This window comes from Conger conger, chromosome 12 (assembly GCF_963514075.1).
Source record: "Conger conger chromosome 12, fConCon1.1, whole genome shotgun sequence".
In the NCBI taxonomy this organism is placed as follows: Eukaryota; Metazoa; Chordata; class Actinopteri; order Anguilliformes; family Congridae; genus Conger; species Conger conger.
The window spans coordinates 46,492,249-46,520,044 of NC_083771.1; the positions used below are offsets into that span (position 1 = coordinate 46,492,249).

Consider the following 27,796-nt stretch of genomic DNA (forward strand, 5'->3'; position numbering starts at 1 on the left):
ATCTCTTTGATACCATGTTCTTCTAGAAGACATCTCCTGGAGTCGCATGAAAATGACATTTTTTTCTTCCCTTTATTTAACCAGGAAGTCTCTTGAGATATTATATCTATTTCATGCGAATAAAACACAGATTAATAGTATTTTAAGCATCAGCAGTAGTATTTTAAGCTTATCCATTTTAATATTAAAAGCAAAGAATGGGCCAAGAATGCCCTTTTCGTTGCTTGTTCTGAAATGCACTGTTCTATGCTTTACTGAGCTTGTCTGGGTCTTTTGGAACCTATGAAACAAGGTGCAAAATTAATCCCAGTTGATTTGGCAATAAGTGCAAACCATGCCTTCTAGTCCTCTTGGCTGGCTCAATTGAACCAAGCAAGATCAATCGACCGCAGAAAAGTGTTTGAAGGTCAAATACATTGCTGGGAGTTTGAAGTACCAGCTTGCATTTATTTACTTAATGTGTATTTGATAGGCACAAATACATTTAAACATAGAATAGTGTGAAAACAAATCCAATGCAATGTATCACCACATTTATAGCATATGCTCATTTCCAGCGCTTGCCCCTAGATGGGCTTTTCAAACACGCCTACGACACATATTATAAATCATAACACACCCATACATTCAGTACGAATGCCACAGTGAGTATTTCTGCGGTATATTTTCTTTCAGGAAGTCAGCGTGCCGGGCCCAGGGTCCGAGTTTACGGTCCGGTTTCTGACTCTGTTTGGGTTCCCGGCGCGACGCGAGGCAGGCGTCTCCCGTTCTCCAGACGCGTGACTGTACACGTTTATTCATGGCGTTTCACCAGAAACACGAGCCCGCCACTTTGACTGAAATCATTCAACGAAACTCCACCTCTGAGAAGCCTTTGAGCAAATTATACCCTTTTCCGCCATGATTCCCTGGAGGGAAAGTCACTAATTACAGAAAACATTGTTTGGCTTTTTATGGAAGTGCCTCTACGGCGGGATGGACTGCCGGGTTTCAGGCTGCACTGGTATGGGCTTAATTGGGGCCACACTTCCAGTTGCTTTTTTTGGACAGAATCATTCTCTTGTTTTCCCCCTAACTGAGGATTATACAGTCATGAGCAGAGGCACTAAATGTGGGCAGCTCGTTTGGTTTGTTGCGGTTTGGTTTTGTGTTTTTAAAAGAAGTTACTTATACAAGCCTCTAAGGTGCTGAGCCCTACTCGGGTAGATAGAAGTTTTAATATCAATCTGGTGGCTTTTTAATAAATGTCTCAGTTAATTTAACGCATTTCCTGAAATTACTTTGTGAAAACGTTTGATCAGTTTTTACTGAATCCAATCGTTTTTTAGGAAGTATGATTCTTCTCTTATCAGTAAAATTTCAAATCTGTGAGTCAACCACAGATTCATGATGTTTTGGTTAAAATGTTTGTTAGGGCGTGAAGGACGTGAGTGAGATCTGCTGTGTGGTATTTTCTGAACATTCCATTTCTCTCGTGCCCATGACTGGAAAGTTTGCTCATTCTGGAAATTTAGAATACTGCTTATAATGTACTGTACATAGTACAGTCCCCAGAAAACAGTTAACACAGCTTCCCAGTAGTTGTTTGTTTGACTGGAATTTGTTGGAATGGAATTTGTCACCTCTGTTGATATAATGATCCTTATTACTCTCTCTCCCTCCCTCCCTATCTATCTATCTCACCCTCCCTCCCTCCCTATCTATCTATCTCACCCTCCCTCCCTCCCTATCTATCTCTCTCCCTCCCTCCCTCTCTCTCTCTCTCTCCCTCCCTCCCTATCTATCTCTCCCTCCTTCCCTCCCTATCTATCTATCTCACCCTCCCTCCCTCCCTATCTATCTCTCTCCCTCCCTCCCTATCTATCTCTCTCCCTCCCTCCCTCTCTCTCTCTCCCTCCCTCCCTATCTATCTATCTCACCCTCCCTCCCTCCCTATCTATCTCTCTCCCTCCCTCCCTCTCTCTCTCCCTCCCTCCCTATCTATCTCTCCCTCCTTCCCTCCCTATCTATCTCTCCCTCCCTCCCTCCCTATCTAACTTTCTCCCTCCCTCCCTATCTATCTCTCCCTCCCTCCCTATCTCTCCCTCCTTCCCTCCCTATCTATCTATCTATCTCTCCCTCCCTCCCTATCTCTCCCTCTCTCCCTCCCTATCTCTCCCTCTCTCTCTCCCTTACCCTCCTCTCTCTCTCTCTCCCTCCCTCACCCTCCTCTCTCTCTCCCTCACCCTCCTCTCTCTCTCCCTCCCTCCCTCACCCTCCTCTCTTCCTCCCTCACCCTCCTCTCTCCCTCCCTCTCCCTCTCTCTCCCTCCCTCTCTCTCTCTCTCTCTCACACTGTGCACATAGGTCCTTGTTTGGTAAAAAGTCAGAGGGATAAATTCACAGGTCTGGCCTGTCACAGGACACCACTGTGTCTGGTTAATTATAGCCCTGGACGACACCGGGTCCAACTCTCTCTCCCTCCTACCATCATTACTGGCTTATTGTTATTCCTGGAAAATATTACAAGACGCACACATTTTTGTGGGGATTTTTTTTTTTTTTTTAACTTTCTTTTTATGTGGTAAAAATAAACAGAATCTATTCCTGGCCCAGACCGTACAAGTGCGGGTGCCCTGATGCACATTTCTCTTATTGTAATCAGGGTGCTGTCAGACTGGACGGTGTGGAATGCCATTGTTGAGTGTACGCGCTATTTCTGTGTGATAACGTCGGTCACATGCCGGGGTGTCCCATCACTCTGAGCAGGGGTACGCCTGAGGCTTAAAAGGCTGCAAATGTGTTTCTATGCCTCTCCATGGTGCTTAATGTGAATTAGATATCATTTATACCGATGTTTACATGTGAATTAGATATCATTTATACCGATGTTTACATGTGAATTAGATATCATTTATACCGATGTTTACATGTGAATTAGATATCATTTATACCGATGTTTACATGTGAATTAGATATCATTTATACCGATGTTTACATGTGAATTAGATATCATTTATACCGATGTTTACATGTGAATTAGATATCATTTATACCGATGTTTACATGTGAATTAGATATCATTTATACCGATGTTTAGATGTCAATTAGATATAATTTATACAGATGTTAAAATGTCAATTAGATATCATTGATACAGATGTTTAGATGTCTATTAGATGTAATTGTTTGAATCAGAAAATTGTTGACACCCACAAATTTGTCGGTTTAATTTAACGCCTCGTTTTCAAAGTCGGAAAGCCAGGGGATCAATGCGAAACGCTGCTGGCACCTGATTGTTTAGAGGATAATTCATGCAAATGAGAATAAGCCAAACTTCTTACTTCTAATCCTTCTTCTTTGCCATATCTCACACAACTTTAGTGCCTACTGTACTTACAGTAGAGGCCAAAGGTGTGAGGCTGCCTGTGTCTTTAAAGAGAGCCTAAGGTAAATGACACTTGAATAAAATGGGCATTGAAACCATTTGCTTCAGCATGGCCCCCTTTTAGCCGGAACAAATCAAAGCGCTTGGAGCCCGGCAGCCAGCCAATCAGACCAGAGGTTCATCGATATCACTGAGCCTTAATGACCCAGTCACTGAAACAGCCTGCTCACTGAAACAGCCTGCTCACTAACAGCATGCTCACTGAAACAGCCTGCTCACTAACACAGCCTGCTCACTGAAACAGCCTGCTCACTGAAACAGCCTGCTCACTGAAACAGCATGCTCACTGAAACAGCCTGCTCACTAACAGCCTGCTCACTGAAACAGCCTGCTCACTAAAACAGCCTGCTCACTAAAACAGCCTGCTCACTGAAACAGCCTGCTCACTGAAACAGCCTGCTCACTGAAACAGCCTGCTCACTAAAACAGCCTGCTCACTAAAACAGCCTGCTCACTGAAACAGCCTGCTCACTGAAACAGCCTGCTCACTGAAACAGCCTGCTCACTAAAACAGCCTGCTCACTGAAACAGCATGCTCACTGAAACAGCCTGCTCACTGAAACAGCCTGCTCACTAAAACAGCATGCTCACTGAAACAGCCTGCTCACTGAAACAGCCTGCTCACTGAAACAGCCTGCTCTTGGGAAAGCTCATGAGAGGCGCTGGAGAATGGAGATGCACAGCTGGATACAGATTGTTTTTGGTGCTTAAAACCCACACAAACGTCTTCCTATGGATATCAGGACCTTGAATAATGCAAACATAATTGTGGCTGCAGAAACCGGGCAAGGAATGGGGCTTTGATTGAATTATCGACCTCCACCAGTACTTTCTATTTAGGGGTAGAGGAGGTCTGGATAGGGTACCCCCCCCCAAGCCTCCTTATAAATCCCAGCCTCCTACCCAAGTTCCTTTCCTGAACCTGGCCTCCCAAAAATATGAAAAACAAAAAAACTAATTTCATGGCTGAGAAAAATTGGCTGTAGAAAGGTTTGATCTGTTTACATTCTTGCACGCATGCAAGTCTACACAAGGATTTGGATCTCTCTTTCACTCACACTCACACTCACACACACACACACTCACACACACTCACACACACACACACACACACACACACACACACACTCACACACACTCACACACACACACTCACACACACACACACACACACACTCACACTCACACAGACACAGACTCACATACACACTCACACACACACACACTCACACACACTCACACACACACACTCGCACACACTCACACACTCACACACACACACACACATACACACACACACAGCAAAGCACAGTTTTAGGATGGAGTAGAATCAGGATAGTGGTCTGTTCGTATTGCCTGTTAGCATTCTGGAATTGGCTTATGATAATGGGTTATTTCCTGTCGTAGGGCTCAGGATATCAGCATGTATCTAAATGGAAATAGTATTCGGCTCCAGTTCTACTGTGGCCCTACTGTGCTGTGCTTCGTTTTTTCTTGTAGAACTTGCGGTTATCAGGGCTAATTGTGTCATGAAGGCCAGGACAGAGTCACGTGGAAGCAGTTGACATTAACACAATTGGAAATAAGTCTTGGTTTGGTTTGGTGGAAACTGCACACAAGCTTCCATTTCATCTCTCGTATTAGCCCCACTTTTCCTCTACGAGAAGAATAATGTCCATCGCCTAGCTGGTAGATTTATGGCACCAAAGTGTTATTCCCTTGCTTTTGCAGGTTTTATACATTTTTTTTAAAAATTTTAAAAAAAATTGGTAAAGATTGTTAAATTGTCATGTGTTCTTTATAATCGAAAAACCTCTTTTTCTTTTTTCTTTTTCTGTGATAGGACTACAAACCTCTTCTCCTTTGGTCTCAGTGATAGGACTACAAACCTCTTTTTCTAGGGTCTCAGTGATAGGACTACAAACCTCTTCTTCTTTGGTCTCTGATAGGACTACAAACCTCTTCTAGGGTCTCCGTGACAGGACTACAAACCTCTTCTTCTTTGGTCTCTGATAGGACTTCAAAACTCTTCTTCCCTTGTCTCAGTGATAGGACTACAGACACTCTTCTTCTCTGGTATTCCCTCTGTGTGATACAGTAGGGGTTGTGACTGGGTGCTCTGTCTGTGTTTGCAGTTGACGGATGGGGGGAAGGCAGCGAGGGCGCACATCGCCGTCGGAGACGTGGTCCTGTCGATCGACGGCATCCCGACCAGCGGAATGAACCACCTGGAGGCCCAAAACAAGATCAAGGCCTGCAGCGGCAATCTGAACCTCTCGCTCCGGAAGTAAGTATGCTCAATTTACTGTGTCGTTTACTGTACTGAAATGTTCCTGTGCAAAAATAACAACACATGAAAATTGGTTCTGTAGTCTGCGAGTGGGTTACTGCTTGGTTTAGTTATTTTGCATTTTTCCACTTTGTTAGTAAGTAACAGGAGTCTATGTACTGTAATTTTGAAATCTGACTCAGTATTCCAGTTATTTTATAACCACATAAAAATCCTGGAGATTTCAATATATTTTTGAACTGAAGTAGAGCAATTTTAATAGAAGTGCCATATAATTCCTTTGCCATATAACTGCCATATAAATAGTTATTGCAAGAAAGCTTGTACTCAGCTTGTACTTGTAGTCAGCACAAACTGACTACTACCCTGCTGATAAAAACAGCTCAAGCTTAGTTTTGAAACAACTGGTAGCTAGTTGACCAGTTCAGACCAGCTTGACATGGTTTGACCATCTCAAGCTATGTAACAGCTACCAGCACTAGCTGGTTGACCAGCTCATAACCAGCTAGACAAGCTTTATGACCAGCTTGGCCATGCTGGTTGACCAGCTCATACCCAGCTAGACCACCTTTATGACCAGCTTGGCCATGCTGGTTAACCAGCTCATACCCAGCTAGACCAGCTTTATGACCAGCTTGGCCATGCTGGTTAACCAGCTCATACCCAGCTAGACCAGCTTTATGACCAGCTTGGCCATGCTGATTTACCAGCTCATACCCAGCTAGACCAGCTCATTTTTCAAGCTGGCACAGCTGGATGTTCCAGCAGGGTATGGACCGTAACACTCCTCCCGTGGGCCGCAGTGCCGAGGTGAGCGGCAGGCATTGACAGCTCCATCTTGTCTGGTCATGCGTCTTCACTCCTGCTGAGTCCTCGCTGCAAGATGGCCGCCTGCATTCCTGGGCTGAGCAGACGGCTCCGGGCAGGGACGGGCAGGGCCGGCCTGGCTGTGTGCAACAGAGGAATGTGTGTTCATGTAGGGCTGGGGAGAACTGTTACTGATGCCCTCGGGGGGGTTGGGGGGGGTTGGGGGGGGGAAACCCACAACACAACACCACAACACAACACCACAACACCACTTACAGGACTTGCAGAAGCTGCACCCATTTCATCTACGTTCATGTGCAAAATAAATACATTACTGTACAAATGCATAAAAAGATAGATGGGAAAGCGTGGTAGTTTCTATACGTGACCATTTCTGGTTCTTGTGATCGCCATTCGAGCGATGCAGGCTTATTAGTGACACGTCACGAGCTCCTTGAACAGTGAACAGTTGCCATCTTGTTTGTGGTCCTTAAACGAGAGCTTTACCAAGCCAACCTGGTCGTGCAACCATGGCACTGATGGTCTACGGAATGCCGACTCTGTGGAATTTCACAATGGAACCATGTGGCCACACTCAGAGCTATTTGACGTTCTCATCTCACGGATAACATTCTCCAAAAATCATAAGACAAACGTAAAATTTTACATTTACATTTTTTTTTATTTATTCAAATGCTGTACCTCCACTGAAAATGTCTATGGTTGGAGACGCTTGCTTTCTCTACAGCCTTTTTCAAATTGAGGCAGGGAGTGTTTTTTTTTTGTTTTTTTTTCCCAGGGGACGTCCATTGAGAACACGCTCTCCATAGCAAGGATGCCCTGGGAGAAATGCCAGGGCGAACAGTTGCAAGCGGGGCGAAAGAACAGGGGTGAAGCCCCGGGGAGAGGTTTTTGGGTTCAGGGCCTTCCTCGGGGGCCTAATGGCGGGGTTATTCCTCATTCAGGGACCAAACATCCGTTTCCGTGGTCCCTTTCTGGAGCCCAGGTCGCCCCGGGAGACACGGCTGAGATCAGAGAGAGCTGGTTAGTAATTGGGCCTCCCTGCCTCTCCACACACCCCTGTGTGCTGCCCCCACCATCCGGCCCGGTGAGATTGATGACCCAGCAGCTCATAAGGGTCCTGCAGATATTTGGTGCAGTGATGCGGAGATACAGCGGCAAGCAAGTCCGCACAGGGGATTCAACAGACTGTAATGACGTGCCATCCAAAGAATGAAGAATACTTCTCATGGGCCGCACGTTAACGCATCATGGTTTTTTGGAACGACCGCGTTCACGTTCCAAACCCCGAGTGCTGACTCGGGAGGGTGTAGACGTCCGCCTCTCGCCTCCGAAAAACAGCTGCCTCCCTTCACACCGCAGACTACCGCTAAGCTCGGAGAGTGGAGTCAGAGGAGGACCTTTCATACATGGCATTGCATGCAGCCCATGATGCGCCCAGTTGACCAGCTGGGGTCACGGCAAGGATGTGCAGACTCGTAGCCTCCCGTACCGTACCGTACCTGGACGAGGCAATTACCAGTTGTGTGTCGCCCTATGAAGCTTTCGACCACGCTCCACACACAGCTGGGTAGTTATCCCTGCTGTAGAATCCAGCTATGCCAGCTTGGGCAGCTTGGTCACGCTGGTCATATGCTGTTCTAGCTGGGTATGAGCTGGTAAACCAGCATAGCCAAGCTGGTCAAGCAACTAATCTTAATAACTTGTCTTTCAGAACTTAGCTTGAGCTTTTTTTTTTTTACAGCGGGGTACTGAAGCAATGCAGGTAAAGCACCACACCCAAGGGCACGACGGCTGTGTCCGACTTGGCAATCAAACTCGCAACCTCAAAATCACGAGCCTGATTCCCTAACCACTATACTTCACTGCCATCCATTGGTTACAGTTGCTGTAACTCAACCGCCATTTTAGAGACTGTCCCAATCCCCCCGCTGAACTGCCTTGCAGCTCTCCATGGAATTCCCCCTCCTTTATTTTCACTTCTGGGAAGCCTCCTGGCCTCCTGGTCATTCCCAGGCTCTGGGGTTTTGAAACGGAAGCCGTGGATGTACAGGTGGGGAGGTAGCTTAGCAGCGGCGACAACAACAACAACATACCTGGGATTGCACGTACCCACAAATCCAAAGCTAAGACCACAAAAAAAAAGGGCTTTGGAAAGACTATGAATAACATGCTCAGAACCTCTGTTTGTCTTCCTCGTGTTAGTCACTCATGCGGTAGCTCCAGGAAACTGCTGATGCGGGTCGGTCTGGGTCTGAGGTTCCTGTCTCAGCGCTGTGAGTAACTGTGGCGACCGTTTATGGGAGGCAGCGTGGAGGCGTTCTGTGTCAAAGGTCGGTGGTTCCACCCCCGGTGTGACCAGTGCCGCTGTTGGGCCCTTGAGCAAGGCTCTTAACCTCATACAGTGGCTGCCCTCTGCTTCTTATTCTTCCTCCTCCTCTTCCTCCTCCTCCATGTTAATTCGCTGCTGTCTACGGCAGAGGGGGAAACTCCAGGCTCATGAAGTCAATGTCCTCCCCGGTGTTTTCTTCCAAATCACCTGTATTTGCTCTTCGGCATGTCTGGAGCTTTGGAGAGGTTGGCGTATTAGGAGTAGAGACAGGAAGATTAGGAAAATGCCGTAAAGCTACACAGAGAAATTAGCCGCGCATCCCGTTGCTGTTTTTATTGCAGTTTATTGTTCGTTTGATTTGGACGGAGTGATTTCTCAGTAGAAATATGGAATTGAAAATGGCCGCTCCTTGTGGAACGGATCTGCGGATTGGTTGTTTAATTCTGTGACACTGCCAAGGTGCAGCAGTAGTTCTCTTTAAGAAGTTCAGTTCCTTGATCGTGGCATACTGTACAGAGGGGAGGTTCAAATCGCAGTCCTCGGAGGTGTGTTCACCCTCCCTTTATCTGGGAGTCAGGTGTGTTCACCCTCCCTTTACCAGGGAGTTAGGTGTGTTCACCCTCCCTTTACCTGGGAGTTAGGTGTGTTCACCCTCCCTTTACCTGGGAGTCAGGTGTGTTCACCCTCCCTTTACCTGGGAGTCAGGTGTGTTCACCCTCCCTTCACCTGGGAGTCAGGTGTGTTCCACCCTCCCTTTACCTGGGAGTCAGGTGTGTTCACCTTCCCTTTACCTGGGAGTCAGGTGTGTTCACCTTCCCTTTACCTGGGAGTCAGGTGTGTTCCACCCTCCCTTTACCTGGGAGTCAGGTGTGTTCACCCTCCCTTTACCTGGGAGTCAGGTGTGTTCACCCTCCCTTTACCTGGGAGTCAGGTGTGTTCACCCTCTCTTTACCTGGGAGTCAGGTGTGTTCACCCTCCCTTTACCTGGGAGGTGATGATACCTGCTGTATAGTGATGATTATAAAGTTCTGCATACCTGTAGTAGCTCCCTGGATTTCCCCACTTGCTGAAGCGCGTACCTGTGTGTACCTGTGTGTACCTGTGTGTATCTGTGTGTACCTGTGTGTACCTGTGTGTGCGGCGTTGTGTGAAGTGTGCGGATGAGCCTTCGCGCTTTGATCCGTATCGTCACACTGGGGATCTGATACCGAAGCCCTTCCTCTATTTCTCGTGACCTCAGTCTGTCTCAGTCTGGCAGGCCCGGAGGAACCGAAATGCCCATTTCACACCGCATGCAACGTGGCGACCGAACACAAATGTCAACATTGAACAATGGAGTCACAGCTCCACTTGTTCTGACAGTGTCATTAATGCGGAAGCGTCGCTGTGTGTTCGCGTCCCGGCAACTGGAGCGGAGCGATGTTTACTGTTTCCTTGTGTTTATCGGTCAGGGGTGCATGACCAGGGCTGATAATTTTAAGGATTTTACGGTGACTTCTACCATGCGACGCTCTACTGAGGGACAGTCAATAACAAATAAAACGAAGAATATTTTTGAAAATGTTTTGTCATTATTTTTGTATTTAACAGTAAGTATTTACGGTTTCTACCTGGTGGTGCCAGTGTTGGGTTTCCCAGGGGAAGTTAGAAAGGTAGAGAACCGAAAGTTAGCAGGGCGGTTGGGGGGGTAGGTGGTCGCTCACCTCATTTTGTCCCCACTTCCCCAGTGAAATTCCCGGAGGGGAACGGAGCGTTATTGTTGTCTGCTGGTAGCGGGAATGCCGGAATGTCAGCGCTCCGTTCGACTGTCTCCGTGTTATTACTCATGCACCGTTTAGGAGCCGGGGTTATTTTAAGCGTTTCGGGGCCCGTGTGTGTGTGTGTGTGTGTGTGTGTGTGAGTGTGAGTGTGAGTGTGAGTGTGAGTGTGAGTGTGAGTGTGAGTGTGAGTGTGTGTGTGTGTGTGTGTGTGTGTGTGAGTGTGTGTGTGAATGTGCATGTGCGCGCATGTGTGCCTATATGTGTTTGTGTATGTGTGTGTCAAACTCAGAGGTGTGAGTGTGAGTGTGAGTGTGAGTGTGAGTGTGAGTGTGAGTGTGAGTGTGAGTGTGTGTGTGTGTGTGTGTGTGTGTGTCATTGGGCACATCACAATCGCTTATTTTATCTGTCCTCATCTCCTCGGTCCTCACCTGACCTGGAAAGTCGTGTTTAAGAGCATTCCGATCTGTTAACGCTCCATGGAGGAGCCAGGAGTGAACGCTCCGGGGTGATTCTGTAAGAACACGCCAGGAGAGCGTTTCCCGGAAGAATTTTATTTATTTTTTCCAATGTGTGACGTATAAATGGTCCACCTGTGGATCCACCTCTATCTGCCATGTCTGTAACTGACGCGGCTTCAAACTAAGGCTTGACTGCATGTGTAGTGTGTGTGTGTGCACATGTATGTGTAGGTACGACTGTGCGTGTGTGTGGTGCGTGTGTGTGTGTACCTGAGCATACTGTATATGATGTGGGGATTGGATCAACATTCGTCTTAAATTTGAACTAAAAACATTTATTTATTCATTATCCTAACCCGCTTATCCTGAACAGAACAGGCTCGCCTATCCCAGCATACATTGGGCGAAAGGCAGGAATACACCCTGGACAGGTCGCCAGTCCATCGCAGGGCACACACACCATTCACTCACACACTCATACCTATGGGCAATTTAGACTCTCCAATCAGCCTAACCTGCATGTCTTTGGACTGTGGGAGGAAACCGGAGTACCCGGAGGAAACCCACGCAGACACGGGGAGAACATGCAAACTCTGCACAGAGGCCCCGGCCGACGGGGATTCGAACCCAGGACCTCCTTGCTGTGCGGCAGCAGTGGATGGCCGTGCCGCCCCGAACTAAAAACAAAACAATGCAAGTTGTTGTTTTTTTAAAGTTCTGGAATCAGCAAACAGAACCACAGTATCTTAGGCATCCATGTTAAATAAATAACACCTTTGCATTTTCCCTGAGCAAGTGGATCTACAATCCCAAGGTTGTAGATTCAATTCTCAGCTGGGGAAACACCCTTAATAAGCGCAAATAAAGGTTCAGGAAAAAAAGGAACAGCTTATATGCAATCAGTGTAAGCCGCTTAATTTTCTCAGGAGTAAAATGTCTGGTAAAATGTCTAAATGTCATGATGTGTTGAGAAGGTGTGATAGATTGATTGATAGAGTTTATTTGATAATTTATAATACAATACACAGATATGTATTTCTGTGGCGATATTGGCTCAGAGCAGTTATCTGGCAGTCGGAGGGTTGCCGGTTCGATTCCGCCCTGGGTGTGTGGAAATGTCCCTGAGCTAGACATCTAACCCCCAAATGCTCCTGACGAGCTGGTTGGTGCCTTGCATTGCACTAATAATAAAATCAACACATATTCGAGATTACACATTATAAAATCAACACATATTCGGGATTACATATTATACACGCATTATAAATGTGGATAGTGGATTGCATCCACGCCTATGAAGAGTTTTGCCAGTGTGAAAATGGAGGACAGAGCAGAGGACTGTGGAGACAACAGGCCTTTAAAAAACAGGGTGCTACCTGGGGCTTTTCACATGAAAAATAACTGGCTCAATCCATTTCTTACCCTCTCTGTGGACCGTCAAATATTCACCGTTACATCAGCCCTGACAGAGCGTATTTCACTCTGACAGATTACGCGTTGGACTTGTAGACACTTTTAGAGTGGAATTGGCAGTGTATATTTTAAGATGGCGCCGGGTCAGAACGTCTGTCTCGCGGCTGTGTGCTTCACGCTCATCGTAGTTCTGCAGAAGGTCTGTTTCCCTGACAGGGTTTTGAGTCCGGCCAAGAGCCTGACTGCAGCAGAGCTCGCCAGGGAAACTCCTTCTCACATTAATCTCACTCTGTTTTCTCTCCTCCGCCTCCCCTCACTTTTAACCGCTCTGAGCCGCCCACGCTGTTTCTGTTCACCGTTCTGATTGAAGGCGGCCTGTAGCGTAGCGGTTAAGGTGCATGACTGGGACCCGCAAGGTCGGTGGCCCTTAAGCAAGCCCCTTAACCCTGCATTGCTCCAGGGGAGGATTGTCTCCTGCTTAGTCTAATCAACTGTACGTCTCTGTGGATAAGAGCGTCTGCTAAATGCCATTAATGTAATGTAATGAAGGTGGCCCTCGGAAACGATGCGACAGGTCTCAAAGTTGACAGACAGACGTTTTCCCATGGAAATTAATCTGTGAAAATCCATGCATCCATGCAGTCTTCCAAGACAGGGTGTGGAAGGTGGGGGGTGGATTGTAATCGTAAAATACTTTGAAAACATCTATCAAAGTTAAATACTCTATCGGGTTAAATACTATGTTTGGTTAACAATTTGATTTTGGAAGATGCCAAAACCCAAAAAAAACCCCACTTTACTTTGTTTTAAACCACATAATTTGGAGATGAACGGTTGTGACTGTGAGTTGGATCTCCTTGGTCCTTCTGCAGCTTTCTCTCTGAATGCAGCCAGGCTGAGCAGCACTCTGAGAAGAATGTGCTTAAATGCTAGAAGAGCCTGTCACTGGTGGTAACCTATAGGTGCGTAAGATTATACCGGAGCAATGGGTTTAATCGCTTATTTGTACCCTTTTTCACTTGTAAAAGGTACCCAAAGAACATCAATGACCCTTAATAATAATAATAAGGGTCCGTTGAGGAAATGTGTTCCTTGCTTTATGTACAAAAGAAGAAAATGCATAATGCAGAGTTATGCATTATTATGCTCTCACGTTATGAACCCCAGTCCTGCACGCAGTGTCTCTGTCAGACGATGCGGCTGTACACCACACACACTGTGCACCACACACACTGTGCACCACACACACACTGTGCACCACACACACACTGTGCACCACACACACTGAGCACCACACACTGCACCACACACACACTGTGCCACACACACTGAGCACCACACACACTGAGCACCACACACACTGTGCACCACACACACACTGTGCACCACACACACTGTGCACCACACACACACTGTGCACCACACACACTGTGCCCCATACACACTGTGCACCACACACACTGAGTACCACACACACACACTGTGCACCACACACACTGTGCCCCACACACTGTGCACCACACACACTGTGCCCCACACACTGTGCACCACACACACTGAGTACCACACACACACTGTGCACCACACACACTGAGTACCACACACACTGTGCACCACACACACTGTGCACCACACACACTGAGTACCACACACACTGTGCACCACACACACTGAGTACCACACACACTGTGCACCACACACACTGAGTACCACACACACTGTGCACCACACACACACTGAGCACCACACACACACTGTGCACCACACACTGAGCACCACACACACACACTGTGCACCACACACTGAGCACCACACACACTGTGCACCACATACTGTGCACCACACACACTGAGTACCACACACACTGTGCCCCACACACACTGAGCACCACACACACTGTGCACCACACACTGTGCACCACACACACTGAGCACCGCACACTGAGCACCACACACACTGTGCACCACATACTGTGCACCACACACACTGAGTACCACACACACTGTGCCCCACACACACTGAGCACCACACACACTGTGCACCACACACACTGAGCACCACACACACACTGTGCACCACACACACACTGAGCACCACACACACTGTGCACCACACACACTGTGCACCACATACTGTGCACCACACACACTGAGTACCACACACACTGTGCACCACACACACTGAGCACCACACACTGTGCACCACACACACACACTGTGCACCACACACACTGAGCACCACACACACTGTGCACCACACACACTGAGCACCACACACACACTGTTCACCACACACTGTGCACCACACACACTGAGCACCACACACACACTGTGCACCACACACTGTGCACCACACACACTGAGCACCACACACACACTGTGCACCACACACACTGTGCACCACACACATTGTGCACCACACACACTGAGCACCACACACTGTGCACCACACACACTGAGCACCACACACACACTGTGCACCACACACACTGTGCACCACACACACAGTGCACCACACACACTGAGCACCACACACTGTGCACCACACACACTGAGCACCACACACTGTGCACCACACACACTGAGCACCACACACACACTGTGCACCACACACACTGAGCACCACACACACACTGTGCACCACACACACTGTGCACCACACACACTGAGCACCACACACACTGAGCACCACACACACTGTGCACCACATACTGTGCACCACACACACTGAGTACCACACACACTGAGCACCACACACTGTGCACCACACACACTGAGCACCACACACACTGTGCACCACACACTGTGCACCACACACACTGAGCACCACACACACACTGTGCACCACACACTGTGCACCACACACACTGAGCACCACACACACACTGTGCACAACACACACACTGTGCACCACACACACTGTGCACCACACACACTGTGCACCACACACACTGAGCACCACACACACACTGTGCACCACACACTGTGCACCACACACACAGTGCACCACACACACTGAGCACCACACATTGTGCACCACACACACTGAGCACCACACACACACTGTGCACCACACACACTGTGCACCACACACACTGAGCACCACACACTGAGCACCACACACACAGAAGAAGTCTGCTGTTTGATCACAGTGTAGAGAACAGTTACACCCTCACCCTACGAAAGGGCATTATCTCACCGATGTGAGAGAGGCTGTACTCATCCTGAGACCAGGGCTTCACACAACACCAGGTTCTCGGGAGAGGAAGGTTAACGCTAACAGAGAACGCAGAGCTACGCTCTCACTGGCTGACATCTACTGGAGCTATGACCCTGTGACCATGTGTTCAGATTATTGGTTTTTGCTGCGTTTGAGTGAATGTGATGGGTCTTTTATTTGCATTCTGTTCATGTGCTAAATGCTGTATTCATTTTAAGAAAGTCAGGCCCCAGTATTTGTCTAGAAGTGTTTGTCTCACTCAGTGTGTGTTTGTGTGTTTCCTTACAGAGCTTCTAGTGTTCCCAAACCTGCAAGTGCACCCAAGGTAAGCGTACCTTTCCCATGGAATTAAGATTCTCTGATGAGCATTGATGTAATTCTGTGTTAATATTAACCATTGCAGCCAAACGTGCATCTTGATGGCTACACACTGATCGCACGCATGGCCCACTGAGCATCTCCCTCTGAGATGATGTCATGCAGCTACACTGTGATTGGCCGCATTATCTTGCAGTGTTGCATGCTGGGATTGTACCATCTGAGGCCCACTTTGCTTTTTCAGTGCTTTTGGCTTGCACTGAAAAGAATAAAAATAAACAACAAATAATTAAAGTAATGATATTTTTATTGTAAGAAGAAACAACCCTTTCCACAGATTGAAGCCTCAGAGGTTTGCGTTAGCGTTAGTCCTGCATGCATGTGCTGTGGTTAGCGTTAGCATTAACCCTTCTGCGTGTGCTGTGGTTAGTGTTAGCGTTAGCCCGGCTGCGTGTGCTGTGGTTAGCGTTAGCGTTAGCCCTGCTGTGTGTGCTGTGGTTAGCGTTAGCGTTAGCCCTGCTGTGTGTGCTGTGGTTAGCGTTAGCGTTAGCCCTGCATGCGTGTGCTGTGGTTAGCGTTAGCGTTAGCCCTGCATGCGTGTGCTGTGGTTGGTGTGTGAGAGCCCTGCATGTGTGTCTCCTCACGCTGTTTAGGATGCACCCCCGGAGGTTCATAAACCCGTCGCCATGACCCCCCTCGCCCCCGCCCCCACCACGGGTCCCAGCTCCACCTACAACAAGACGGCCCGGCCGTTTGGGGGGGGGGGCACCTGCTCCGTCTCTGCGCCCAAAATGGCCGCCATCCCCTCTGCATCCTCTGCTTTCACCCCCGCGAGCTCCGCCCACTCACCTGGCCCCGCCCCCGCACAGGTCCCGCCCCCTTTCACCCGCTCACAGGCCCCTCCCACCTCCTCAGCCAATCACAGCTCGGGACGTTCCCCCTTCCCCCCCACCTCCTCCTCCTCCTCCTCCTCCTCCTCCTCCTCCAGAGTGACAGGGCCCCCCGCGGCTCCTGTCCAATCCCAGCCCGCCGTCTATAACTCCCCCATCCACCTTTACTCCGGCCAGAAAGCAGGCGAGGTCATGGGGCAGAGGCGGGGCCTGCAGGAGGGCCTCGGCCAATCAGAGCAACACAATGGGTAGGTGTCACCTTAACCCCTCCCCTTCCTCCTCCCCTTTCGCAGGAAACCCCACCACTAACTCCTCCCCCATTCGCAGGGAACTCCACCCCTGTCATAGGACAGCCTGCTCCCTAAACCCCTAAGCTCCTCCCCCAACACAAGAGCCCCCACCCCAGCTCCTCCCCTTTCACAGAAAACTCCTCCCCCTCGCACACAGCCGACCCAATCCCAGCCCCTTGCCGTCACAGAGGCTGAAAGGTAGGTGTCACTCACTCACCTGAGCTCCTCCCCTTTCACAGACAGGTAGGTGCCTCTGCTCCCTGTACCTGCTGCCTTATTTGGGCATCATGCGTCGCTCGGTTTCCTCAGCACACCTGAACTCACACTGCACCGACACTTCAGCTGAAGGATTTTCTGACCGATTAATAAATTACGAATTATAAACATATTGCGACCGGCCTCTTCATCATCATCATCCTGTGTTTATTCCGCAGCCGGCGGTATCCCGGGCGACCGGACGTTTGTTTATTTTGAGACCAACTCGCGCCTCGATTTTCGCGTCCAAGAAAAACGTGCTATTTCAACTCCAACCCCTCCGAACCCCTCCAAACCCCTCCCCTCTCTTCACACTCCCATTTCTCACGAGGTGAACGGAAGCCAGGCTGCTAAATTTAACCTCTCCCAGGGAAAACACAAAAAACGAAAAGGAACGACGTAGAAGAAGGTTCGGAGTCGAAGAACGTGTGTTTTTCTGCGTATTTCTCATACACACAGAGCAGCCGGTGAAAGCAGTGTGTGTCTGACGGTGGAGGTCGCGGTGGAAGGGCGGGGTTCTGCTTGGCTGCTCGGATGGCGTTTCTGTGTTTACGTCGAGTCGTGGCCACGGCGATCTGAAAGAAGCAGTCTCTCTCTCTCTCTCTCTCTCTCTCTCTCTCTCCCCCCCTCTCTCTCTCTCTCTCTCCCTCTCTCTCTCTCTCTCCCTCTCTCTCTCTCTCTCCCTCTCCTCTCTCTCCCTCTCCTCCCTCTCTCTCTCTCTCCCTCTCTCTCTCTCCCTCTCTCTCTCCCTCTCTCTCTCTCTCTCTCTCCCTCTCTCTCTCTCTCTCTCTCTCTCTCTCTCTCTTTCTGCCATTTTGGGAAGAGGAGGACTGAGCTGCTCTCACCGATACGCCTTCTTTACCGCCTGCCACTCAGGCTGGGGGCAGGTTGTACAGTCGATCAGACTAAGCAGGAGACAATCCTCCCCTGGAGCAATGCAGGGTTAAGGGCCTTGCACAAGGGCCCGACGGCTGTGCGGATCATATCGTGGCTACACCGGGATTAGAACCGCCGACCTTGCGTGTCCCAGTCACGTACCAAATACTGACAGACCGCACTGTACATGAAGCCGTCTCTTTCAGGTCTGCTACAGGGTGGATTCCCATCATCCGATTGGCTAAGCTGATGCGCTGCATTACTAGGTTTTTTTTATATTTTTTAATTTTTATTATTGAATGCTTTATAACAGTAACCAGACATCAAAGTGCTGGCATTCCTGGTTCAGACAGACTACAAACACATTGCTAGGCGTGCTAGCAAGTTCCACACAGCTACAACTGAGGGGATAATGGCCATTCTACCATTCCGGCCTCAGTAAACGGCCAAGAATTGTCCAGTACGAAGAGAGTATAAGTAGGAAAGAAAAGAGAAAGTAATGTATTGCAGTACTTCAGGAAGAACCTCTGGTCTGAATTCCAGGAGTATTTCAGGCACTCTTGATCAGGGCAGATGCTGTTATTCCGCAGTGGCAGTTGGAATCAGGAACACTTGGCATTACGGTGATCTCAGAGGCTAGTGACCTGGGTTTTTAGGAGAAGTGGGAAATAAAAACATGCGTGAATTTCCAAACGCATGGCAGATCGTGTCCCGCAGTGCTAGCCACGGATAATCGGATTCGATCCGGACCTCCTCGGCCAAGTTCAGCCAAACGCGTTCCAGCTCCACGGCGGAAAAGTGATGTCAGGCCATCCGAGGATGCGCTCTAACGGTTCAGTGGCTGGACTCATAGTGCTGAGCTTATAGGAGAGTTCAGTGGCTGGACTCATAGTGTGGGGTATATAGGAGAGTTCAGTGGCTAGACTCATAGTGTGGAGTATATAGGAGAGTTCAGTGGCTAGACTCATAGTGTGGAGTATATAGGAGAGTTCAGTGGCTAGACTCATAGTGCAGAGCTTATAGGAGAGTTCAGTGGTTGGACTCATAGTGTGGAGTATACAGGAGAGTTCAGTGGCTGGACTCATAGTGTGGAGTATATGGGCTCCACTAACGGCTGTTTTTTCCACGAGGAATGTGAAAGTTTAGGCTATTCCAGCAGCAAATCACGTCGCTACTTGGAAAGGAATGGGATATTGTGAATTGTGTGTTTTCTCGACAAGTGATGAACGAGTATTCAGCCCAACGGAGCACAGCTGCAGCTGATCACCCCCGTGTCAGTTACTCTTCAACAGACACTGACCACAATCACAGACACTGACCAGGCTGACTCACACTGACCAGCGGTCAGCTTCACAGACACTGACCACGCTGACTCACACAGACCAGCGGTCAGTTTCACAGACACTGACCAGGCTGACTCACACAGACCAGCGGTCAGCTTCACAGACACTGACCACTCTGCCTCACACAGACCAGCGGTCAGCTTCACAGACACTGACCAGGCTGAGTCACACAGACCAGCGGTCAGCTTCACAGACACTGACCACTCTGCCTCACACAGACCAGCGGTCAGCTTCGTCTGATGGAGATCTCATGATCTCATACTGGTGACAGCCCAATCAGAGGCAGTGGATCACGCCAACTCAAACACCGACCTAATATAATATGATATAACTTGGCTTCGACTGGCCGTTGGAACCAATCAGATGGCAGGGAGCCAATGCCACACACTGTAAACTGCCCCTCCCAGAAGCTCTTGGGATGTTCGGTTCAGTTCAGCTCATTTTGTATTTGTATGGGACTTCTTAAGAGGCTCTTTACAGAGAGAACGGAAACCCTGTCCAACACACAGCTGAGAGGACCTCTCAGCTCCAGTCTTATCTCAGCTCTCACACTTTCAGTTGATGTTGATATCGGCCCTGTATTCCTCTCAGGTATAGACTAGGCATGTGTGTGTGTGTGTGTGTTGTGCCTTTGTGTGCCTGTGTGTGTGTGTCACATGCATGTGTACACAGAAGGGTCCGTATGTTTTTGGAGAGCTGCATTGTAATGTTAATATTACCGCTCTCTCTCTCTCCCTCTCTCTCCATCTCTCTTCCTCCCTCTCTCTCCATCTCTCTCTCCCTCTCCCTCCCTCTCTCTCTCTCTCCCTCTCCCCCTCTCTCTATCTCCCTTTTCTTTTCCATGACTGGTTCTACAGGAGGCTTCAGCAATAAAGTCAGTAGCTGTTGTGGCTGCTGCATGTGTGTGTGTGCGTGTGTGTGTGCGTGTGTGTGTGCTTGTGTTTGTGTGCGTGTGCGTGTTTGTGTGTGTGTGTGTGTGTGTGTGTGTGTTTGTGTGTGTGTGTGTGTGTGTGTGTGTGTGTGTGTGTGTGTGTGTGTGTGTGTGTGTGTGTGTGTGTTTCCTCTGATCCTCTATCACGCACAGTGCATGGCCATATGGACTGTCTGAATCTCACCACTGTGTGCTTTCTGCTCCATTCTTCTCATACTAGTTTGGCAAAATAAACTAGTTTGCATAAAATAAGAGGGAAACCCCAGCTAATGTATTATTTGGTATGATGTCTGTTGTTTAATACTTTTAACATCAGTCTGCTTGTGCACTATTGAAATTGTTTTACTGTTTGTGTTTGAATCTGTGCATGCATGCATGTAGTTCTGTGCGCGTGAGACGCTGGGAGTGGGAATGATCTGCGGGGTGTTGCAGCACCATCTAGTGTGGAGAATAGCACAGTGCATCACATAATTATTGAACAGAAAATGTTCTGACTTTACTAATCTTTGGTCCGTATGGTATTACACCCGTCTGACTGATGCTCTGCCATTTCTCTTTCAAGTAGTGGTCCCCACAGCATCCTTAAGTAAGTGCAGATTGCCGTCTTCACATTGATGCCTGGGTTTACATGTAAAGAGAGATTCCAATTAAAGCTGGATCACAAGAATCAAAGCACACCGTACAGTCGAGGAACAAGCGGACATTTTTATGTGTCGTTTATATGATGGGTTTAATTCTTCATGACGATACAATAAGTTCAAATACTTTTCTACCCTTTACTGAGCTTCTCTGGTGCATTGGAACCTATGAATACTTTTATATCAAAACAATAAACAAATGCAATAAATAAAGGGACAGTGGAGGTACATTTATGTTCTTCAAGGAAATGTTTTGCAAAGGTACACTGAAAGTACAGTAATGCTCTCTTTGGGTACTCATAAGTAAATTCTCCAAGCCAAGAAGGAACAAATGAATGAATTATACAATGCTACAATGTTATGTACCCACAGGGTACCGCTCCAGTGACAAGCATTTGTACATGTTTAGGCACTTTTCACACCTTTATTTCTGAGAGTGTATTTGATCCAGATATACTGCCTTGTGGTCTTTTCCCATTCTCTGATTCTGTCTCTGTTACCTGTCTTTCTGTTACCTGTCTGTCTCTGTGTTCCCTGTCTCTCTGATACCTGTTTGTCTCTCTGTTACCTGTCTGTCTCTCTGTTACCTGTCTGTCTCTCTGTTACCTGTCTGTCTCTCTGATACCTGTCTGTCTCTCTGTTACCTGTGTGTCTCTCTGTATCCTGTTTGTCTCTCTGATACCTGTCTGTCTGTCTGATACCTGTCTGTCTCTGTTATCTGTCTGTCTCTCTGTCTCCTGTCTGTCTATCTGACACATGTCTGTTTCTCTGATACCTGTCTTGTCTCTCTGTTACCTGTCTGTCTCTCTGATACCTGTCTGTCTCTCTGTTACCTGTCTGTCTCTCTGTCTCCTGTTTGTCTCTTTGATACCTGTCTGTCTATCTGACACATGTCTGTTTCTCTGTTACTTGTCTGTCTCTCTGTCTCCTGTCTGTCACTGATTTCCAACCTGCAGAAAAACTCCATCCAGGAGGTAAAACAGCAGCAAATATTTATCGTGTTTTTGACAAAAATAGTTTAAGTGGAAAGAGTGTTTGCTTGTTTCTTTTTCATGATTAATACTGTATTTTTCTGATGTAGTTCAGCATTACTCCATAATGCTCTGGACTGTGTAAAATTGATTCCTGATGCACCCACACCGTGACGTTTGGGCTGATAAAATGATAAAATTCAAAATCCGTAACAGTTTGGTACTCTTCATGGATTCAGTGGAATGGGACTTATTTTTGTAATAAATATTTTATTGTAATTGAATTATTACTGTATAAATGTACAGTAACTTGGGGAGTTGTTCATTTGGTGTACGGTGGTAGTTAAGTATCATTGTAATTCATGTTTTGACATGCAGTGGCTTCAGAAAGTATTCAGACCCCTTCACTTTTTGCACACGTTATTGTACAGCAAAGGATCTGAACACATATATTAATGGGGCGGCATGTAGCGTAGTGGTTAAGGTGCATGACTGGGACACGCAAGTTTGGCGGTTTGATTCCCGGTGTAGCCACAATAAGATCCGCACAGCTGTTGGGCCCTTGAGCAAGGCCCTTAACCCTGCATTGCTCCAGGGGAGGATTGTCTCCTGCTTAGTCTAATCAACTGCACGTTGCTCTGGATAAGAGTGTCTGCCAAATGCCAATAATGTAATGTAATGTAATGTAATGTAATGAGAAGTTTCAGATTTCTAAAAACATGTTTACACTTTGTAGTGTAGATTGATTGCCAGAAATGCCATGGGCAATTTAATCCATTTAAAATGAAATGTACAACACGATAAAATGCAGAGGGGAAGGGGTCTGAGTGAAGGGGTCTGAGTGAGTTCTGAAGCCCCTGTATGCGACCGGTGATGGTGACGGTTGTGATGTGTGACTCAGGTCGCCACGGAAACCCGCTGTTGCCTCGGAGTCGGAGTTCTCCTCCCCCTCCCTCTCCCCGGGCGACGCCAGCCGCCGGCGGCTGGTGGAGGACACGGAGGACTGGCACCCGCGCTCCGGCTCCACCCAGTCTCGCTCCTTCCGCATCCTGGCCCAGATCACCGGCACCGAGCAACGTGAGTCCCCCCCCAGAGCCCCCCAGTGCCCCACAGAGCGCCCCAGACCCCACAGAGTCCCACAGAGCCCCACAGAGCCCCACAGAGCCCCACAGAGTCCCACAGAGCCCCACAGAGCCCCACAGAGTCCCACAGAGTCCCACAGAGCCCCACAGAGCGCCCCAGACCCCACAGAGCGCCCCAGACCCCACAGAGCGCCCCAGAGCGCTCCAGTGCCCCACAGAGTCCCCACAGAGTCCCACAGAGTCCCCACAGAGCCCCACAGAGTCCCACAGAGTCCCACAGAGTCCCACAGAGTCCCCACAGAGTCCCCACAGAGTCCCACAGAGTCCCCACAGAGTCCCCACAGAGTCCCCACAGAGCCCCACAGAGTCCCCACAGAGTCCCCACAGAGTCCCCACAGAGTCCCCACAGAGTCCCCACAGAGTCCCACAGAGTCCCACAGAGTCCCACAGAGTCCCACAGAGTCCCCACAGAGTCCCCACAGAGTCCCACAGAGTCCCACAGAGCCCCACAGAGCCCCACAGAGCGTCCCACAGAGAGTCCCACAGAGCGTCCCACAGAGCCCCACAGAGAGTCCCACAGAGCGTCCCACAGTGTCCCACAGAGTGCCCCAGAGCGCCCCAGAGCGCCCCAGAGCCCCCCCCAGAACGTGCCAGTATTCCCCAGAGCTCCCAAGAGCCTCACAGAGCCCCCCAGTGCCCCAGAGCCCCCCCCCTACAGAGCGCCCCAGAGCACCCCAGAACACCCCCAAACTCTGATCCACACCTGGGTCAAATACCTCATCGTTTTCGATTCAAATGCTTTTTCTGTGCTCAACTGATCTTGCCTGGTGCAATTGAGCCGTCCCAAGAGGACCAGATAGTGGCGTTTGCACTTTTTGAGAGTGTTTAATCGGATACAAGACACCAGGCAAGCTTAGAGATGTATTTGAATCCAAAACAATTACGTCTTTGACCCAGATCTGCAGTCAGAGCCACTAAATAACTGCAATAATAACAATAGATCGAACCCAGAGCCTTTGTCAGAGCAGACTGGACAGCTGTTGAGGTCTGCATTAGTGACGCATGTACATATCTACGCAGGGAGAAAACACGTTTATTCTGTAACTGTAATTATTACCGGCACGGTAAATAGAGTTTAGAGTGTGGGTCGAAATGTGTTTGTGATTTTAGTCTCGTCTCATCTCATCGTATGCTAATGAGTCTCTTCTCCTGCACTTTCAGAGGATGACCAGCAGGGGGAGGAAGTGAAGAAGTGAGTAACTGGTTTTTCCCCTTAAAACTGCCCTCCTGTGCTGTGTTTCATTGAGCAAGATAACTGAGTTAGCTGGATAACTGCACTGAGTAAAACCCACAGAGCAGGTTACTGAGTTAGCTGGATAACTGCACTGAGTAAAACCCACAAAGCAGGATTACTGAGTTAGCTGGATAACTGCACTGAGTAAAACCCACAAAGCAGGATTACTGAGTTAGCTGGATAACTGCACTGAGTAAAACCCACAAAGCAGGATTACTGAGTTAGCTGGATAACTGCACTGAGTAAAACCCACAAAGCAGGATTACTGAGTTAGCTGGATAACTGCACTGAGTAAAACCCACAAAGCAGGATTACTGAGTTAGCTGGATAACTGCGCTGATTAAAACCCAGAACAGCTCTTTTTACTTCAGTCCATGTTCCAGTTTTTACTCGGTGCAGTTATCAGGCTAACTCAGTTATCCTGCTTGGTGGAACAGGCCCTGTGGGTGTTGTTATTCTACCCCGGTAAGATAACGGTAAAGCCAGTGGGATGCTCTGATATGTTGTGCTATTGCCGTTTATTAGACTGTAACAGTGCTTCGGGATGACATCATCAGGACGTCTTATTTAACCCAAACATCCTGTCACCCTGTGTCCTCAATGCCATTTTGGCTTCCCAGAGCTCTATATACTGGAGTATTTCTCATTGCATGAGGCACATTCAAATACAAATGAAATAAAAAAATATATAGATTTTGAAATTATTTTCACTGCAACATTGTGTCACTTGGGAGGGGAACCAGCGGAGGAACCAGCATGAAAATGAAAATGAATCTGTGTTTGAAAGACTGGGCGCTATAGCAACAAAAAAGTATTTTAACCCAAGCCGCTCCAGAGGCCTGGGGGTCACAGCCCCCCCAGAACAAACCTGAAAGGTGCTGAACCGTGGGAGGTGTACACAACAGGGCACTGAAATGTCTTCTGACGTGTCACGATGACAGTACAGATCTACACGCGTTTGAGTACTGCTGTGGTCACAGTGCTGAGCTGTGGTCACGATATCGTGTTGAAATGGAGCTGATTCTGCATGTTCCACAGCGGTGCTGTGGTGTTGTAATTTTTTGCGCGACTGGGGAACGTTCTGTGAGCAACGTCCTGAAAACCTTGGGAAGCAGATCGTTCTGAAATCACACGTTTCTCGAACGTTGCAGGAACATTATCCGGGGAACGTTACGTGAGCAACGTTCTAAAAACACGATGAAGGAAAACATTCTCTGATCGCGTGTTTCTAGAACGTTCCAGGAACGTTATTTTTGTAACGTTACAGTGGAACCTTCTTAGATAAACCCATAGAAAACGTTCCTGAATGTTCTCAGAACGTTGTTCCATGTTAGCTGGAATACTGCATATAGTGTACTATCCTTTCATTTGTCTTCTTTTTTTCCTTCCTTCTTTTCCTACTTTCCTTCCTTCCTAACCCCCCCCCCCACGCCTCTTTACCTGGTTGCCAGGGTGACCAAGGTTGACCCTGAGGTCATCAGGCCAAAATACAACCAGCTGCGTGATTGGCACCATGGGGTTTCAGCTCGCGTCCTCAACGTCCAATAGGGGGCCTCTGTCTACACCTGCCAGCCAATCACAAGAGCCCTCTCTTCAGCACCCCACCTCTGCTCCTCATCACCTGTTTCCACTCTTCCTTCGCGCTGGTTTCCTTCAACCTTCTCTCGTTTATTTGTGAAAATAAATCTTGAAGTTTTAATCGTGTCGGTTTCATTTAGGTCTGCATGCACACGCGTCTCCGGAAGTCACGTGTGCGGTGTATGAAGTTTTGAACAATGTTTGCAGTGGGTCTTCTTAGAAGACAACTAAATTGCTCGCTGCCTAACAATTACTATTTGGTGAGCTTCACTATCTGCATAAACACTGAAATATGCAAGCTTCGCATTTGACATCGATATGGAAAAAGATAACAGACACAGCTACAAATGGAAACACACACAGCAACAGGTGTAAACACACACAGCTACAGATGGAAACACACACAGCTCTAGGTGCAAACACACACAGCTACAGGTGCAAACACACACAGCTACAGGTGCAAACACACTCCGCTACAGATGGAAACACACACACAGCTACAGATGGAAACACACTCAGCTACAGGTGGAAACACACACAGCTACAGGTGCAAACACACAGCTACAGGTGCAAACACACAGCTACAGGTGCAAACACACACAGCTACAGGTGGAAACACACACAGCTACAGATGGAAACACACACAGCTACAGGTGGAAACACACACAGCTACAGATGGAAACACACTCAGCTACAGATGGAAACACATTCAGCTACAGATGGAAACACACACAGCTACAGATGGAAACACACACAGCTACAGGTGCAAACACACACAGCTACAGATGGAAACACACAGCTACAGGTGCAAACACACAGCTACAGATGGAAACACACAGCTACAGGTGGAAACACACACAGCTACAGATGGAAACACACTCAGCTACAGATGGAAACACACACAGCTACAGATGGAAACACACACAGCTACAGATGGAAACACACACAGCTACAGATGGAAACACACACAGCTACAGGTGCAAACACACACAGCTACAGATGGAAACACACACAGCTACAGGTGCAAACACACTCAGCTACAGGTGCTTATAAGGGAGCTCTGGGAAACAGAGAGCTCTACGCGGTGGTCTGAAAGAGGGCTGTCTGTGTGCAGGTTTTTGTCCCAGCCAGTGCTGCCTTAACTGATTCTAGTTCCTCATTCAGCCATATGCATTTAACTACATTAAAGCACAGAATATAAGCAACTGTTTATTTACACAAATAATAATTTTCACTTTATATACATAATGTGCAAACATACAGCCCTAATTCTGCAAATAACTGAACTAATTATATAATTCAGATCTGAGGCTGGAATAAAAACAAGCCCACACACAGCCCTCCATGGCACTGAGAGACCAGCACACACACACAGCCCTCCATGGCACTGAGAGACCAGCACACACACACACGGTCCTCCATGGCACTGAGAGACCAGCACACACACACACACACACACACACACACACACACACACACACACACATGCAGCCCTCCATGGCACTGAGAGACAAACACACACACAGCCCCCCATGGCACTGAGAGACCAGCACACACACACACACACACACACACACAGCCCTCCAGGGCACTGAGAGACCAGC

General features: G+C 48.3%; 1 protein-coding gene across 2 annotated transcripts in view; it reads left to right on the plus strand.

Annotated features, from left to right (window-relative positions):
• LOC133142182 (PDZ and LIM domain protein 5-like) overlaps positions 1 to 27,796 on the plus strand; it is a 49,814-nt gene that overhangs the window by 12,516 nt on the left and 9,502 nt on the right. The window contains exons 3-7 of one of the 2 annotated variants that reach the window (XM_061263241.1): positions 5,562 to 5,713; positions 16,015 to 16,051; positions 16,698 to 17,182; positions 23,140 to 23,315; positions 24,542 to 24,572. In XM_061263241.1, the coding sequence (XP_061119225.1) occupies positions 5,562 to 5,713; positions 16,015 to 16,051; positions 16,698 to 17,182; positions 23,140 to 23,315; positions 24,542 to 24,572 (881 nt within the window). The remainder of the gene's footprint in view (positions 1 to 5,561; positions 5,714 to 16,014; positions 16,052 to 16,697; positions 17,183 to 23,139; positions 23,316 to 24,541; positions 24,573 to 27,796) is intronic. The other variant, XM_061263242.1, reaches the window with a different exon arrangement.